The sequence below is a fragment of the Lissotriton vulgaris genome, chromosome 12 (genome assembly GCF_964263255.1).
Source record: "Lissotriton vulgaris chromosome 12, aLisVul1.2, whole genome shotgun sequence".
NCBI classification, from domain to species: domain Eukaryota; kingdom Metazoa; phylum Chordata; class Amphibia; order Caudata; family Salamandridae; genus Lissotriton; species Lissotriton vulgaris.
Genome location: NC_141700.1, coordinates 726,627,513 through 726,643,368, shown reverse-complemented (window position 1 = coordinate 726,643,368; position 15,856 = coordinate 726,627,513). Strand labels below are relative to the sequence as shown.

The 15,856-nt window shown below is 45.0% G+C and overlaps 1 protein-coding gene across 1 annotated transcript in view; it reads right to left on the bottom strand.

The window, feature by feature from the left end:
- The window catches only part of COPS6 (COP9 signalosome subunit 6), a 96,565-nt gene that overhangs the window by 63,685 nt on the left and 17,024 nt on the right, over window positions 1-15,856 (bottom strand). Inside the window, exons 3-4 of the mRNA XM_086945987.1 lie at window positions 1,992-2,123; window positions 477-565 (exon numbers count right to left, since the gene is read on the bottom strand). Of these exons, the coding sequence (XP_086802113.1) occupies window positions 477-565; window positions 1,992-2,123 (221 nt within the window). The remainder of the gene's footprint in view (window positions 1-476; window positions 566-1,991; window positions 2,124-15,856) is intronic.

The following is a 15,856-nucleotide window of genomic DNA, read 5'->3' as shown; positions in this document are numbered from 1 at the left end:
ATTGATAGCTTGCGGATTGCCATGGATAGAAAAGGAATTAAACTCTGAAAGGGAAAATAAAAAGTTACAGTCTGGGAGGGGGGTGTTTCTCATAGCCTCAAATGTTGATTAGCCTAATCAAAACACAAAGATTAGACAGAAAAGCCATTTTAAAACAATGACTTTGGATCTTGCTAATGAATGAAAATATTCCCCATAAGAATCTGAACCTGCAGAAGACATCCACAATGTTATAAAACGATCACATATTATGCACTAATTTTACAGCTTTAAGTGCAGACATTTTTAAATTTAAGACTGCACTCTCTCCAGAGTTTCTCTTCGGCGCCAGATAAGGAACTTTCCCAAATACATGTTCTTGAGTTCATGACCAGAACCAAAGCAGAATGCTCTATTTATTATCACTCTGGTGACATGCACAGGAGATGTACGTGTCAGTGCTGTTAGCATGCTGGAAGTCCCCTTTCATACCTTACCTGTTTGTGGACATGGATGTCAGATTGGTCTGGGGGTCCTCCAGTAGTGTACCAGCCGAGGAACTCCATCTCCTTGAAGACTTGCTTGACTGTAATGGAGTAAAACATTTAAAAAAAGGAACAAGTCAAGTTTAAAGCTATGTCACAGCTCCTCCAACAGACCAAGCAGAAGCCCCTGCCCGACTACTCACTCTGGGGCAGAAACAAATTAAGGATGGTTTGCTTACTCAAACACTGATTTTCCCTATGGTGGTGAGCACTTACCCATCTTGTAGTGATACTATTACAGATCTAGTCATACCCTTAAAACACCCATTACTCTGGATTTTTTGTCAATATGCTTTTGGATCCTCCACCAATAGCAACCACACAGGTGTTCCTGGATAAAGAAATTCCCTTTAGTCTGATAACTCAGCAGAAAGCTAACTGCTACAATATGTATTAATTTAAAAAACAGTTTTCGATCGGTAGAAAGCAGTCTTTAAATTTACAATGCTCCTGCTTAGAGTATTAAACCCCCTCTCTACTGCTGGCTTATGATCAAAAACCCGCTCATCACACCTGGGCTGTTTCCTCCAGGTGCACTAGCTTTCCAATACAGAGCCAGTTAGAAGTGGGCACCAGTCTTCAACCTGCTTTCAACCTCATTACGAAGCCAATATCGGAAATGGCCAGTAAACTTTCTCACCCATCTTTGGTATTCCAGGTTTTAGCCCCAGAATGGGGGATAATCCATATGACCCAAAATTATGGTATTATGTGATCAAAACTGCAAGTTATTTTCCACACTTTTTTACCACCTGGTCTAAACAAGTAAATTTGGCTTGGGGCTGCAGCAAAGTGTGCATGTGTGTGTATGTATGTGTGTAAGGGGGTATGAAGGCTGTTAGGGCAGGCTCAGGGGCAGTTGGGGAAGCACTTTATGCTTTCCTTTGCCGTCGAAGGGAATTGTGTGGGGACAAGGCTATGTCTGTGCCGTCTGCTTGCCCTGCAGCCCTATTGGTTTTACGGTGCGTGGTCCCTGGGTAAAACTGATCTTTGTCCTGTACTTTTATTTAGGGTGTGGTATCGCCTGGCCTCTCAGAATTGTCAAGCATGTCACCCCCTAAAAGAAACCACTCCAGCCTACTTGTTAGGAGGGCCATAGTTTTTGTTTAAGTATCAACCCCTTTAAAATATTAGAATACTGGCTAGAAGCAAAAACCATTCTTGCTACTGCACTTCTCTATGAGTGTGAAAGTCTCCGTAAACTGGGTAGTTCCAGATACCCTTTCTTTGGGGTCACAGTGATCCAATATGGTGTAGTGTTTTACGCTAACCTTGGAGCAGGCATTCCTTATTCACACAGGTAGTTCTCAGTATAATCCTCTCTAATGTCTATCAAACAATCACCCTTCCTAATTGCATTATTCACCACCTTTTTTTTACCATGCACAATCATTTTCCTTACTCATCCACTTCTTGCAAATATCAAATACTGCACATTTGTGGCACTATCCTGTTTCTCATACTTACACTGCTCTTCTTTGGTGTAGTAATATTCTTTGTTGATCACAATCTTGTCCTGCACCGTGCTGAATAGAAGCTCAAAAGAATTCATTACTTCAATGTTGCGTCCCTCCTGTTTTCCAATAAGGGCTCCTATCACTGTGGGGATAGAAAAGGAAGGATTTGGAGGTGAGTGGGAAGGGGGCAATAGCATCAATCTTACCAGAAACATGCTCAGCAGTGACAACAAAGGGGCATCCAAAGTGCACCCTCTTTCCATTAGAGTGACTACAGTCTTCGTATAACAGGTTATGAGGAGCTGTATGGTGGTGGCATATTTTGAACACCAGGACACAGAGGGTAGGGGCCTGTAAAATGTCTCCCTCCTACCAAGGTTGGTTCAGTCTCCTATAACCGGGGGTCCCATGCAATTATCCTATCTGGGACATGTGGGAGGAATACCTGTTCTGGATACGGAGCGCGCATGACTTTACCCTGTTGTGAGAAGACTGTGACTGCTGGAGTCCACTGCACTCCACTTGTAAGTGTGTCCGAGATGGTGGGCTCCATAGAACAGGAAAGGTGTTGGTTTTTGTAAGTGCCAGTCTATTTACGTACACATTACTGCTCTCTCTCCCTGAAACTAAGTGAGCCTGAAGAGAAAATTTGGTCACTCTCCTTTTAAGTGGCGTGGCTTGGCTTCTCCTGCCAGAGAAGCTCACTCATCCATCCCCTTTTTCTTTTCATGACTATGATATGGTTTCCAAGAAGAGACCATTAAATATACCTGTGAGCTAACCTAAACAGGTCCCAAGAGCAGGGACGTCAATGATTTGGGGGTCCTGGGCCAAACCTATTTTGTACCCCTGTTCCCAACACCTTTGGATTTATGATCCATCTTCAGCTAAAACACGCCCTTTGACCATACCATAGAAGTAAAAGAAGAAAAAACAAATGACAGACAACTGCTTATTTACAATCAACACCAGAACTCTTTGACATCTCTCCTTTTCTCAAGTTGCCCTTGGACTGCCTTGATCCACATACAGCAAACAGATCGGGTTGGAAGAGGACCAAGGGGCAGCCCTGTATGAGGCTGGATATATTTGCAAGCATTCTATGACCAAAAGAGTTGTAGGTAGTTACAACAGCTGTACTATTAACACAAATTAATGAGGGGCCCAGTCCTGACCAAATAACATGGGACAACTTTGAAAGGTGGAGCCCTGGGCCAGAACTCACTTTGACCATGCCTGAAAACGTCTCTGGCCTACTCCCCTTTAACAGTCACCCCCCCGAAGGCCCTCCACGAGAACCTCCCCTATGGCCAATTCCTTAGAATCGGGAGAAACTGCAGCTCTTTAAGAGATTACGACATGCAAGCGGAAGCCCTAAGCAAAAATGTTACAGAAAAGAGTTATCAGACAAGAGTGATCAGACAAGCCAACATGAAAACCTGCAACAACAATCAAGAAGCCCTTCTGGAAAACACCACACAACCAACTGAAGACGCGATTACATGGTTAACTACCTTCAATTCCCTATCGAACAGAGTCAGGAACATTGTCATGAGACACTGGAACATCTTAAATACAGGTGGCCTGGATCTGGCATGCCCCAGGATTGCATTCAAGAGAACAGAGAATTTGAAATATCAAATGGTGCACACCGGAACACTACCAAATAGGACTCCTAAACAGGTTCCCTTGTGGAACCTCCCTCCCGTCACTGGACATTAGCCATGTGGCCATGTGGCACATGCAATGCATGCTCCTGTACCAGAAAATCAAAAACTCTGTACCTGGGGGGCGGAGCCAGGTCTGCGACCAAGATGGTCACCCGGGCTTCCGGCTCCATCGACCTTCTCCCCCTACTGCCGGATCCAGCTGTCGAGGCGGCGCTGCCGATATATTCTTGGACGTCGGAGAGGGACCTGACCCGCCGAGAGTGACTCCGGAGGCTCTCCGAGCTCTGGGGACGGAGATATGTCCTCCCGGTCGGTGTGGCCTACGCGAGTCCCGGAGCCGGGACCTCGCGTGATACTGCTGCCGGCCGCTAGTGGAATAACAACGGCCAGGAAGACCCGGAAAATGCCGGTCACCCGCCGAGGCGTTCTGCCCTACCTCGAACGTGAACCTAGCTTTCGCTGCAGCGTGCCGTCCCCCCATGCCGGACGGACACCCCCCTCCCCCGGAACCAGGACAAGCGACGCCGCTCTTTGTCTCCCTGATGGAGCTTCGCGCGACCCGCTTACAGCTGACTGTATCCCGCACTTCAGGTGATCGGAGCCGGTTGATACATGGCGATTTGGCATCGCTCGGGTGCACTGGGTGGCATGGATGGGACCATCGCTGGGGAAGTGGAGATGGCTACCACATCGTGTGCAACCGGGGGGGGACACTCGGACGATGCACAAGATGGCGGCTCTGGTGTGGGCTCCGGCGGCACTTATGCCGTGAGCCCCGTTTGGAAGCATCATCCTCATGGAGCCTTACCCGCCCGTGGTGATGGCGACGCGCATTTCAACCCGAGCGCGGAGATCGTATGCCCCCCCCCCCCTGTACTGACAGCACAAAGTGTGGATTGGGTTAACATGGCGATCAGACCCCGGCACATGTGGAAGTACGAGAGACAGTGAAACACTCACCTGCTTGACGCTGCCACGCCGCCACCGCCAGGAGTCATTTTGGGGCAAACAGGCACCAGGAACTAAGCCGCCACCGCCGAGTCATCTTCCACCAGGACTACACGCGCCGCCGCTCCGGGACTTCAATTCCCGGCAGCCTACGCGGCGGCGCGCTCACCAACGACACGAGGGCGCCAGGAGGCGCACAAAAGCGCCTCAGTTACCCGCTGCACGGGACGCCCGGGGCTAAGCCCGGGCAAAGGGCGGGCCCTCTACGGCCCTCATCAGCAGGAAAAGGCAGGAGCAGGGCCAAGACCGCTGCCCAAAAAACACCCAAGTAAGTGAAGTAATCTCCTCATTCCTGTAATTGTCTGGGACATCATATTGACTCTAATCCCAAGGACCAGCATCGTTGGTACTAAAATGTCTAAAGTTAAAGCATCTTCTGCTCCACTCAATACAATAGACAATTATATGGTACAGAAAGTTGCCAAAATTAATCAGGACAGGAGATCATCTTTGGGTCTTAGCTATTCACCAGACTTGCTCATCGAAAATACGCCTCTACCACTCTCAGTTCATGATATTAGTAATGAGGTCTTCCAAACCCCAGATAATAACCCACTGACCCAATTATTAGTTGCAATCAATGAACCAGTTCCTGAATGTACAGCTGATACTGAAATTATTACTTTAGAAGAGGAAATCCCTACACCGGTCCCAGCCCCTAGAGTAACAAAGGGTGGGGGGAAGAACATACCAAAAAGGGGTGGTCTTCGATCAGGAAAAAAGTGCCCTGAGGCCTCGCCTCAGGAGAAAACTGGAGATGATACTGGGAGTAACGGGGGAGGAAAAGTTCACCTGGATGAAGATCAATTTAAAAAGCTACTGAATGCCATAGATAATAAAATTAAAACTATTACTAAGCCACTCCTAAGCAAAATTGACCTGCTCACAGCAGAGGTCACCAGACTGGGGTTACTTTTGCAAAAAACTATAGAAGAAACACCAAAGACTGCTCCAATAAATTTGGTTATGGCTGATCCGAAAAATACCAAAGCCGCAGTTGGGCCAGATACTACAGCAAATACTTCCCAAAACACCACGTGGAGGCCTGGCCAAGGGGGAGAGGGGACGGGAATCCCAAACCCAGCTACCATTGATGAGGATTCTGCAAGGCCCGCCTCTAGAAGTACAGATGAGATAGAGAACACAGATAAAGGGCCTGTAGAATTAATAGTGGAAGCTTCCCCACTAATATTGGTTTTAGCAAATGTCCCTCAATTAGAACCAGGGCAAGTAGAGAACATCCCTTCTTTGATAAATAAATCACTTCATTGGTTATCAAAGAATATGGCTTTTAAACCAGGAGGCAGGGATCAGTTGGCACAGGAAGTAGTAAAAGCTAGAAGGGTTGAACGGATCGGGGGTGGCATCAAAAAGTTCAGGGGGGATTGCGTGGTGTTGCACTTCTCAGATCCCGAAGTCCTACCAAACATACTAGCTAATATATATCCCCCCCAGCGTAGATCTACTGAAATAGTGCCATTAACGTTGGACTTCTTTTACACAAAAAAGGGAAATAATATAAATCCAACACTGTTAAAAACCAAATGGAACCCTGTAATAAGAAAAGCCAAATACCCTGTAAATAAAAATAATTGGGGAATTGCGATAGAAAATAGGTTCTCTGCCCTATCAGGGCTAAGTCAATGTGACTGACTGGAAAAATCAACGAGCTTAGGGCAACTAAAGATTGCAAAGGTCAAACACGGGAATTCTAGTATTCTCATGACAACAGGAACAGATTGTTGTGAGTACAAGATATCTGAACCTAGAGACTACACCTTTAATCCAGTAGAGAACAGCTCATTACCTGTTCACACTGGTATTAATGTAGTCGAAGCAAGGTCTCCACCTTGTGCGCCTTCCCCTAACCTGACTATTCCCTTAAATAAGAGGAATATGGAAAGGGAAAGTTGCATTAAGATCATCCCATGGAACATTGCGGGTATCCAACATAAAATAGAGACTCCAGAATGGTGTGACTTTATAGATTCTTATGACATTGTGCTGTTACAAGAAACATGGTCAGTGTCACCAGTTTTTCGCTTGGGCTTTTTAAACTTTTATGTGCCCGCGAAGAAGAATACTAAGGGACGCCCTTCAGGGGGTCTAACTATTTGGATACGGCAAGCCCTGCAATGTACTATCAAGCAGAACCATATCTCTAATAGCGACCTACTTTCTATACTGCTCACTTGTAATGATGGTTACAAGTTGGCAATATATAACATCTATGCAAGGGGAACCCAAGGGGGTATGTCCTCTGACAAAGTAGGAGCTTTAGACATTGACCTAGAGATGTTATCCACTCAGTACACTATTATGGTGGGTGGAGACCTAAACACAACATTTTAACCCCTAGGCTGTGAGGATAACGACCTGACATATGAAGAAGACACCAAATGGGGAATTCCCCAGTTAGACCTTCCGATGGTTAAAAAATGGACAGAAGTAGCTATACAGGTTAAAAGTTTATGCCTATCCAGAGGATTGAGGGCAGCCGATGGCCGCACCCCTTCTGATTTACAGGGTAGGCATACCTTTGATAACGTAAGATCAAGTAGCAGGATTGATTATATTCTGATAGATGTTAGAGGTTGGAGCAAAGTGGTCGACATGCAGGTCATATCTAGGTTGGAGAGCGATCACAATCCTTTGTCTTTACTATTCAACCTAGAACAAAAAACAACGATAGAAAATTTAGCTAGGAACTTTACGACTTTAGATGTTCCATCTAATAATCTCCGTCATATCAGATGGGCAACTTTAGCAGGCAACCCAGAGGATATGCAGGTCCTTGAGGGGTTAGTTATTGATGAAGTCGCCAGACTACAGGTTTTAAGGAACGATGAAAATTTTAAAGTAAGGATTGAAGAGTCACAGCCAAAGTTCTTTGCTAGTATCCAGAAGCTATTCTTTAAAACAAACAAGAAGAGGAAGGGTATTGGACCACCCATAAAGAAGGGCTGGTACGACCAATCATGTAGAATAGCAAGACATAACCTTAGTATCGCATTAAGATCTAGAACGGGAGTTCTAAATGCCAGGGATGAATATAGAAAAACCCAGATTAAGGCAAAAAAGCAATGGGACGAGAACCTTTGGCTAGATTTGAAGAAGGCATGTGTTGATAAACATCAGAAAGAGTTCTGGGCCATATTAAAGTGGGGCTCAGGGGGTGTAGCTGAATGCCCGAAAAATCATGTACCTAAGGAGTCCTGGGTGGATTTTTTCAAACCCCAATATGCTGACAATCCAGGTCTACAGGCTGTTCCCCTTCCAGAAAGGGTATTTTTTACTAATGAATTATTCTCATTAAAAGACGTACACGAGGCAATGGATGGAGTGACCAGAGGCAGGGCACCAGGAATTGATGGCATACCGGCAGATGTTTTCCTATCAGACAGAGATAGCTGGTGTAAATACTTTGTATGGCTTGGAAATGCCATTGCACAGGGGGCAAAGATACCAGCAACATGGAAAGGAGCAGAAATAATCCCAGTCTACAAAAAAGGGGACAAGGCTCTACCAAGCAACTACAGGCCCATCAGCCTCATCGATTGTGCCCAAAAACTGATGGGCAGGATGGTTCAAAACAAGATACAAGCCTGGATAGTTGATAAGGACATCCTTTCCCCTTACCAAGCGGGATTTCGCCCTTTAACCAGCTCTGTCGATCAGGTGTTCCACTTCCTAACTATATACTGGAAAAATGTTACCCTGCTAAATGGTCCTCTGTTTGCTGTTTTCGTTGACCTGAAGTCAGCGTTTGATTTAGTTCCCCGGCAAAAACTCTGGGATGTTTTAAGGGATTTAGGAATAAGTCCTGAATTATTAACTTTGCTTGTAAGGCTCCATGAGAACAACTATGCCCGGATAAGGTGGGGAGCCCAGGGAGAGGTCACGGAACCCTTCCCTGTCGAGAGCAGCGTGAGACAGGGTTGTGTCTTGGCCCCCACCTTATTCTCCCTTTACATCAATGGCATTGTGGACTTTCTGAAGCAAGTTCCGACGGATGCTCCATTACTAGACGGGAAGCGAGTTCCAGTACTAATGTTCGCAGATGACACCCTGCTGGTCTCGCGGACCCCTAGTGGTCTACAAAAGACAATAAACGCTTTTGGTGATTCCTGCCGGATCCGGGGCTTAGAAATAAACACAACAAAGACAAAATTTATGAATCTGAATCCCTCTAAGAAATTCAAGGGAAAAATGGTTTACAATGGGGCTTTTTTGGAAGAAGTGGATGCCTTCACCTACCTAGGCATCTCCCTGAATGCTAGTATGAATTGGAGATCTCATGTGGACTTTGTACTGTTAAAATTTAACCAGTTGGCAGGGGCAATAGCCAAAAAGCACAAATCTTCATTCACAAAACCAATACAGCCAATAATGGAGATCTATGGCATGAAAGTGCTGGGTGCATGCCTTTATGGATCAGAACTTTGGGGTTTCACCAATTTGAACACTAACAGTGGCAGAAAACAAATTTCTGCGGGGCCTAATTGGTGTTCCACAGAGCACCCCCTCAACTCCTCTCCACTACGACCTTGGGAGGAAAAGGATTGAGGACATGATCAGACTGCGTCCCCTCCTATATTGGAGGCGTATAAAAACCACTCCGGAGTTGAGTCATTACGCAGCTGCCCTTCTGGATGTCGATAACTGACATTTTCCATAAAGTTGTTTGGCTAAAAGAAGTGAGGAAATTACTTCAAGAATTGCACCTTGAGCACTTGTGGTCCGTAACAGACCCAGATGATTTTCCTTCAAAGACTACACTAAAAAAGTTATACTGGGACATGATAAACAATGCTGCACTGACCTCTAGTCAATCTCCTGCCCTGACATCCCAGTTCATAGAACTTAAAACTTCCCCAATGTTTGAACAGTATTGGGATTTGATCTCCAAGCCTCTAGATAGGAAATTGTTTTTCCAGTTCAGAATTGGCACCTTGCCCCTAAATGCTTTTACTGTCAAATGGTCTTCTGATAATGTAAACACATGCTTCCATTGTAAATCCCATGTAGAAGATATCTTGCACTTTCTATTTGTTTGTCCCTTGTATGCTGCCCCAAGGAATAGATGGTTGAAACCTGCATGCAGAAATTTGGGTACAAGGAGATGTTTAGAGGCTTTTAGGGTCTTGAAATCAAACTGTGCCCCTAATCTTGCAATTGCTGTGGCTAAATTCCTGGGGTGGGCTTGGATAATACGCACGCGCACTTTAAAACTCCTATGAACTACTTGAGCTTCCTCTGGGCTGTGATGATATTTAAAAAAAAAAAAAAGAAAAAAAAGTGTAATTTTTAAAAATTGTTATTCGCCAACAAAGTACAAATTGTATGGTATTTAATACGTTTTTATTATTAGATTAGTATTTATTCTGTCTAGTTTAGGGATACAAGCTTTTATGACAATGTTGTCGAATAAAGTATTTAAACTTGAAACTTGGAAGTACGAGAGAGCCTGATGCCGGTATTTTCTCCATGTGACTTTGATTAGTGACTCCCTCTACAATCTCTGGTGAGACCCGGATGGGTGTTTCTACACGACCCTACATGTTGCTGATAAGTGAGAGTTTTGTGCGTGGGGACTCCTGGGTCGTTACAAAGCGAATCGTCGGAATGGCTCCTGGTCCATGGGTACATGTAGTGGTCGGGGATTCCATCGGATGTGAGGCTCGTGGGGTCTCATCTATTGCCCTTTCCCCGATGGCTGATATCATGCAACCCGGACAAAGCGAACTGCACACTCTTTCTGAACCAGACTTTGTCTTGCTGCTCGGGAAATGGTCGTGGGCTGTGACCGGCTTTGGAGTGTGTCGTGTCCTGGTGTACTGCAAGATTTCCTGCCTTCCTCCGGGCATCCTTGCCTATTGTACTTCTGGTACTTTGATTGTTTGGCTATGCATTGAACGGACTGGACACGTCTCTGATTATGGCCGGGCGGGTCTGGGTTGCAAAATGGTGATCGTCTTCTTCAGTTGCTGAAAGGGGGGGCCCTTGTCGAGGTTGGGTGACTGGGTGAGCTGGCGTGGCGACTGCTGTCCTGTTTCGGTTGGTGTCCTGGATATTTTGCAACAGCGCGGTTATAATTGTAAGCTACGCGGGGGGGGGGGCCAGGGGCCTGTACTGGGTACCCCCCGATATATCTTTTTTTTTATTCTTCCTCTCTCTTCTATATTTCGGGTTCCACACACTGGGCGACAGGCACACGCTGCTAAGGGGGAGGCCGTAGCCATAGGCAGGGGTGCAGGGTGGGGGGGGTAGGGTAGGGGTACTACTGTTTCTCCTTTTTCTGTTTCTAGGGCCTCTTTTTTCTCTTTTGTTTCTCTCGGCTTTCCCTTTACTTATCCTCTTCTTCTCTTTCTGGGAACCGAGTAATAGGTTGCTCTCCGTACGTTCTAATGGTTCAAATCAAAAGGGTGGATGTCTTTGTAAAATTTTACGTTACAGCGGGCGTACACTGTATTGGTGGGCGAAATGTACAACTTATTGTTTATCCTGATTAATGTGCGCTAGCGCCAACGTCCTGCCTGCAGTAGTCCTGACTGTGAATATCCTGATCTATGATAACCCCTTGCTTTGGTATTATTTGATTGTGCGGCACCAGATCCTGCTCCTTCCTAAAATTTAAAAGAAACCTCTTTAATCCTGGTACCAATATGGTACAGACATTATCCTGAGCTGCAACGGGGCATTTGGGAGGCGGACTGTTGCATTCTTATGGCTTGATTGATTTGCTTTGACCGTCTCTGAACTAATGGCCGGCCGTGATGGTTGTAGGCCCGCGATTGTAACTGCTTTACGTAACTATAAAGGTTTACCAAAAATTTAAAAAAAAAACAAAAAACCTCTGTACCTGGGCTATTTCATCTTGACACAGATGCAGTCCACCAACTGTAACACGAGGAATTGTGTCTATCTGATCACATGCCCTTGTAATTGCCACTATATAGGAATGACAACAAGACCAGTCGAGATTAGGACAGGGGAGCACAAAAGCACTATTTGATGCAGACGCATTGCCACCAGGATGTGCAACCACTTCAATGAGTTCTAACACTGCAAAGGATGCAACATGGACTGTTATAGAGGCCAATGCATCACAAAGTACTACCACGTTATTCATAAGGGAACAACGCTGGGTGTTTCGCCTTCAAACACACGACTGGACAACGAAATTCCTTGGACTGAACTGTAACCAGCTCGTGCCCAGCTCATTTCCTCACTACCGGTTTGTTCTAATATAGACTCTGTGTTTCTCAAAAAAAAAAAAACGGAAACACCAAAGAGAGTCTCCCTCACAAAAATGAACCCACAGGTGTACGGCAGGCCTAACCCCTGTGAGACTGACAACTGTTACCTATATAGGGAGCCCAGTATATGAGCAATACAATCCTGTGACCTATACAGGCATCAATCAATATTGCACATGCCAAACATGACCCCTATGTATGAATGAATTTAGGCATATACCTCCCTCACAAAAATGAACCCACAGGTGTAAGGCGGTCCTAATCCTTGTGAGTCTGACAATTGCCATCTATATAAGGAGCCCAGTATATTAGCAGTACACCGATGTGACCTATACAAGTATCCACATTGCACATGTCTAACATGATCCCTGTGTAGCAATGAATTAGGGCTTATACTCAAACAAGAGGGAGCCACTAATACTCTACACCCGCTATAATTAGACCACTCTGGTCAATATAATAATTCAATGCAATATCGGGCACATCACCAGCATTAGATAATACACATCAACTGAACATACGTCCTACAGAGTATCTATCAACACAGTCTCTTTTTGAAGAACTCATATTAACTTGACCGTTCCAAGATGGGCGGTGAGTGATTCGCAATAGCCCTGTGTCGAGGAAAAACCTAGAAGTACGACAGCCGACAGAAAATACATAGCCAGCGCCGGCCTCCCGCACGGCTACTACTTTGGTATGCAGGAGTGAGTGTAGGTGCCACGAGAAGTGCACTCATCGAAACCGTGAGTAGAACTCACAATATTAATCGCAGCGCATGGGTGAGATGTCGTCAGTTACTGCCACCCACGCTAGCAAAAACATTGTTTTCACATGGATTTCTGGTCGGTTATTAAATCCTAGTCTGCGACTGTGCGTATCACTCTGCATTAACCCATGAGATTTGATTACAATCAAAACTAGGTAGGACTATAGTACCTCTAATATTTTAAGTGATTCAATGATTTATATGGCAATATTAGCATGCCACATCGCACTGAATGTACGAACGGTTACACACAGGGCATGCAGAGAGTGTACCCTGTCCTGTGTACGGAACACTGAAACAGGACTATACTACTGGGAATAATGAACAATTAATAATTGATGAATGTTATGACACATTATCAAATGATGACGCCATAATGATTACAGTAAAAATTTAGTTTGTGTAGTTATTTGTAGACATACCCATCTTTATGTCTGGTGACTACTCCAGCGACACAGTGGTCTGCGCTCAGGTACCTTCTGGTCAATAAGGAGACCTTATGCCAGAAACAATTTAACATTCTTGTACTCTGTCTTCGTTTCTTTCCTTCTTTTTTTTTGTTCGCTAGTTCAGACAACCAATGATATTAGTCACCTATTAGAAGGGGACCACTCCCCCTAAGATTACACGTGGGGTTTGCTTACCCCCTTCCCTCAGATTCGCTCCTGACGAAGCGCCAAGGATATTTTTGAACAATAAGGGCGCGAAACATGTGGACCAGGTTTTTTTTTTTTTAACCTCACCACAGAAAGCACATTTAGCTACAAAGAGACAATGTTATCCCCACAGTAGAACAAACCTACCAGGTATTTTAATCTGACAGGGGAATCTGTATATTTAAACTAGTTTTATATCCCCAGGCCAGTTTTTTTTTTTTATTTCAAAAGATTTTATTAGAAAAATATTTTACATATACGGTACAGTACAGAGATAGTGAAGGCAAAACAGGTCTCGTTATAAACGCCGGTGTTACAATTGGCATACAGTAGATATGATGAGACGCTTATTAGTTGGGTATGCATTCACGAGCTATGAAGTTTGCTGCCTTTGCCGATCTTATGTGTTGCCTTCGCAAGAAGGAGAAAAAGAGTGGGAAATGAAAGAAAAGAGAGGACAGGAAGATTAGTGCGACGGTTAGCAGCCATGATTCCAGAGCTTGCGATAGGAGGCGGCTGGGTGTGGGGTACCGAGATGTGTGGGCTGCTTAAGGTGGTTTGTGCGCGGCCAGGTAGTTGTCCAAGGAGTGCCACATCTCGCCTTTTGAGCGGTAGCTGGGTGAGTGTTTCAGTGTTATGTTGTCAGCTCCTCTTAGGAAAGTGATCCAGTTGAGCCAACTTTTGAAGGATGCTTTCCATGTGTCTTTCCAATTAGAAAGGATAGTCTTAACAGCAGCTGTAAGCAGGAGGTCACTAGGTTCGTTATTTTTGTACTGGATTTCTGGAGCCATGAAAGCAGTGACTACATCTAGGAAGTCTGGATGTGGTGAGTACCCAATTACGTTATATATGAATTCCCTTATTTTCCCCCAGAATGTCTTGACTTTGGGGCAGTAAAAGATAAGGTGCGCTAAGTCTCCTTTATGTTTGTGGCAGTTCCAACATAGGTCGTTGTTACGGAGCCCAACAGCCGCCAGGCGAGCTGGGGTCCAGTACGCTCTAAGAAGGAGCCAGTATTTCGTTTGTGCTAGGATTGGGGAGACTTCATTTTTTGCTGCTGATGTCCAGAGGTGTACCTTTTCCTTCTCACTGAAGTGTCTACTGTGTAAGGCATCCCAGTAATCTATTGTTTTGGCATTTAATCTTGTTGTTCTCGGGCTCAGGAGTTTATATAGGTGCGACGTTTGGTGTCCAATTTTATTTAGGTTATCCGTGTTTGAAGGATTGATGGGACTTCTTTGTTTAGGTATGCTCTTGTGAGGGCCGCCCTAATTTTTAGAAAGCTATACAGTTCTATGTCCGGTAGGTTGTGCATTTGTTTTAGGCAGGCAAATGTGAGCGAGGTATTGTGCCTCTCTAGTTGGATGGGGGTGGAGATACCCCGTTCAGACCATGAGTTAATACCAAGTGCCTTGTCTTTGTATTTTATTTTAGTGTTGGACCAGATAGATTCCCATCTTGTGTTTCTAATGCTCTACAACCCTAATGAACACCATTGAAGAATACGCACAGGTGCAAACCACTAAATGTGCATACTACAAGGGCGGTATTAGGGGACTCAGGATTGTCCTGGCAGAAAAGTTTCCTTAAATATCTGGGAATCTACTTTGGCACGGATCTCAAAGCAACACTCTACTACAACAAAAAACTTATATTAAACAAACTAAAAGAGAAATTAGACTCATGGTCGCCAAAGTTTGTCAGCTGGTGGGGCAATAAAAAATGATGCTAACTCCCATGGTTAACTACTTGCTTAGTATGCTCCCACTCATAACCACGGAGGACTTCCACAAAAAATTGGGGATTATGACAAACAAGTTCTTCTGGAGAGGAAAGAAAGCCAGAATAAGCCTACAGAAATTAAAGCTAAGCAAAGCCCTAGGGGGACTCAACCTCACCAACTTCAAAACATTCCAGACAGCTTGTCTAGCCAAACAAGGGATATACTGGCTCATGCCAGAGCAGGAATACACGCCGGTATGGTTGGCGCTAGAGAAAGCAATCCTAAAAGGCCTTGACCCCTTAGTACTACTCACGGCTAATAAGCACCCAGAGGCCAACATCCCCAGGCCAGTTTTAACTCACTTTTTTTTTGTTTTACACACACCACTCCCCACCCCACTAGGACACTCTAACACTCATCAAAAGGCAAGACAAAGTAAAAGATCTCCGCTAAAGTGACCCTCGGGGGACCTTTAGGGCACTGCAGTGCCGACCCGACGAGCACCCACCAAATGATGAAGCATGACATCCCTAGGGATGTGTGTGGGTAACAAGAAACAGACAGAAGTCTTGTCAACAGTTCCTTACAATCTGTCTAGCACCTAGAGTTCTCCTTCCTATCCCTATTAGGAACAGTGACCCCCTTTTTGGTATATAAGTTTTATCTTAAACACACATTTCAATAGTTTGTAAATGCACTGTACAAATATTGAAAAAAAATAAGCAGTTAGGGGACGCCTTTCCGAAGTTGCCTGAATTTAGAGGGTTTGCTAGCAGTTATTAGCTGCATA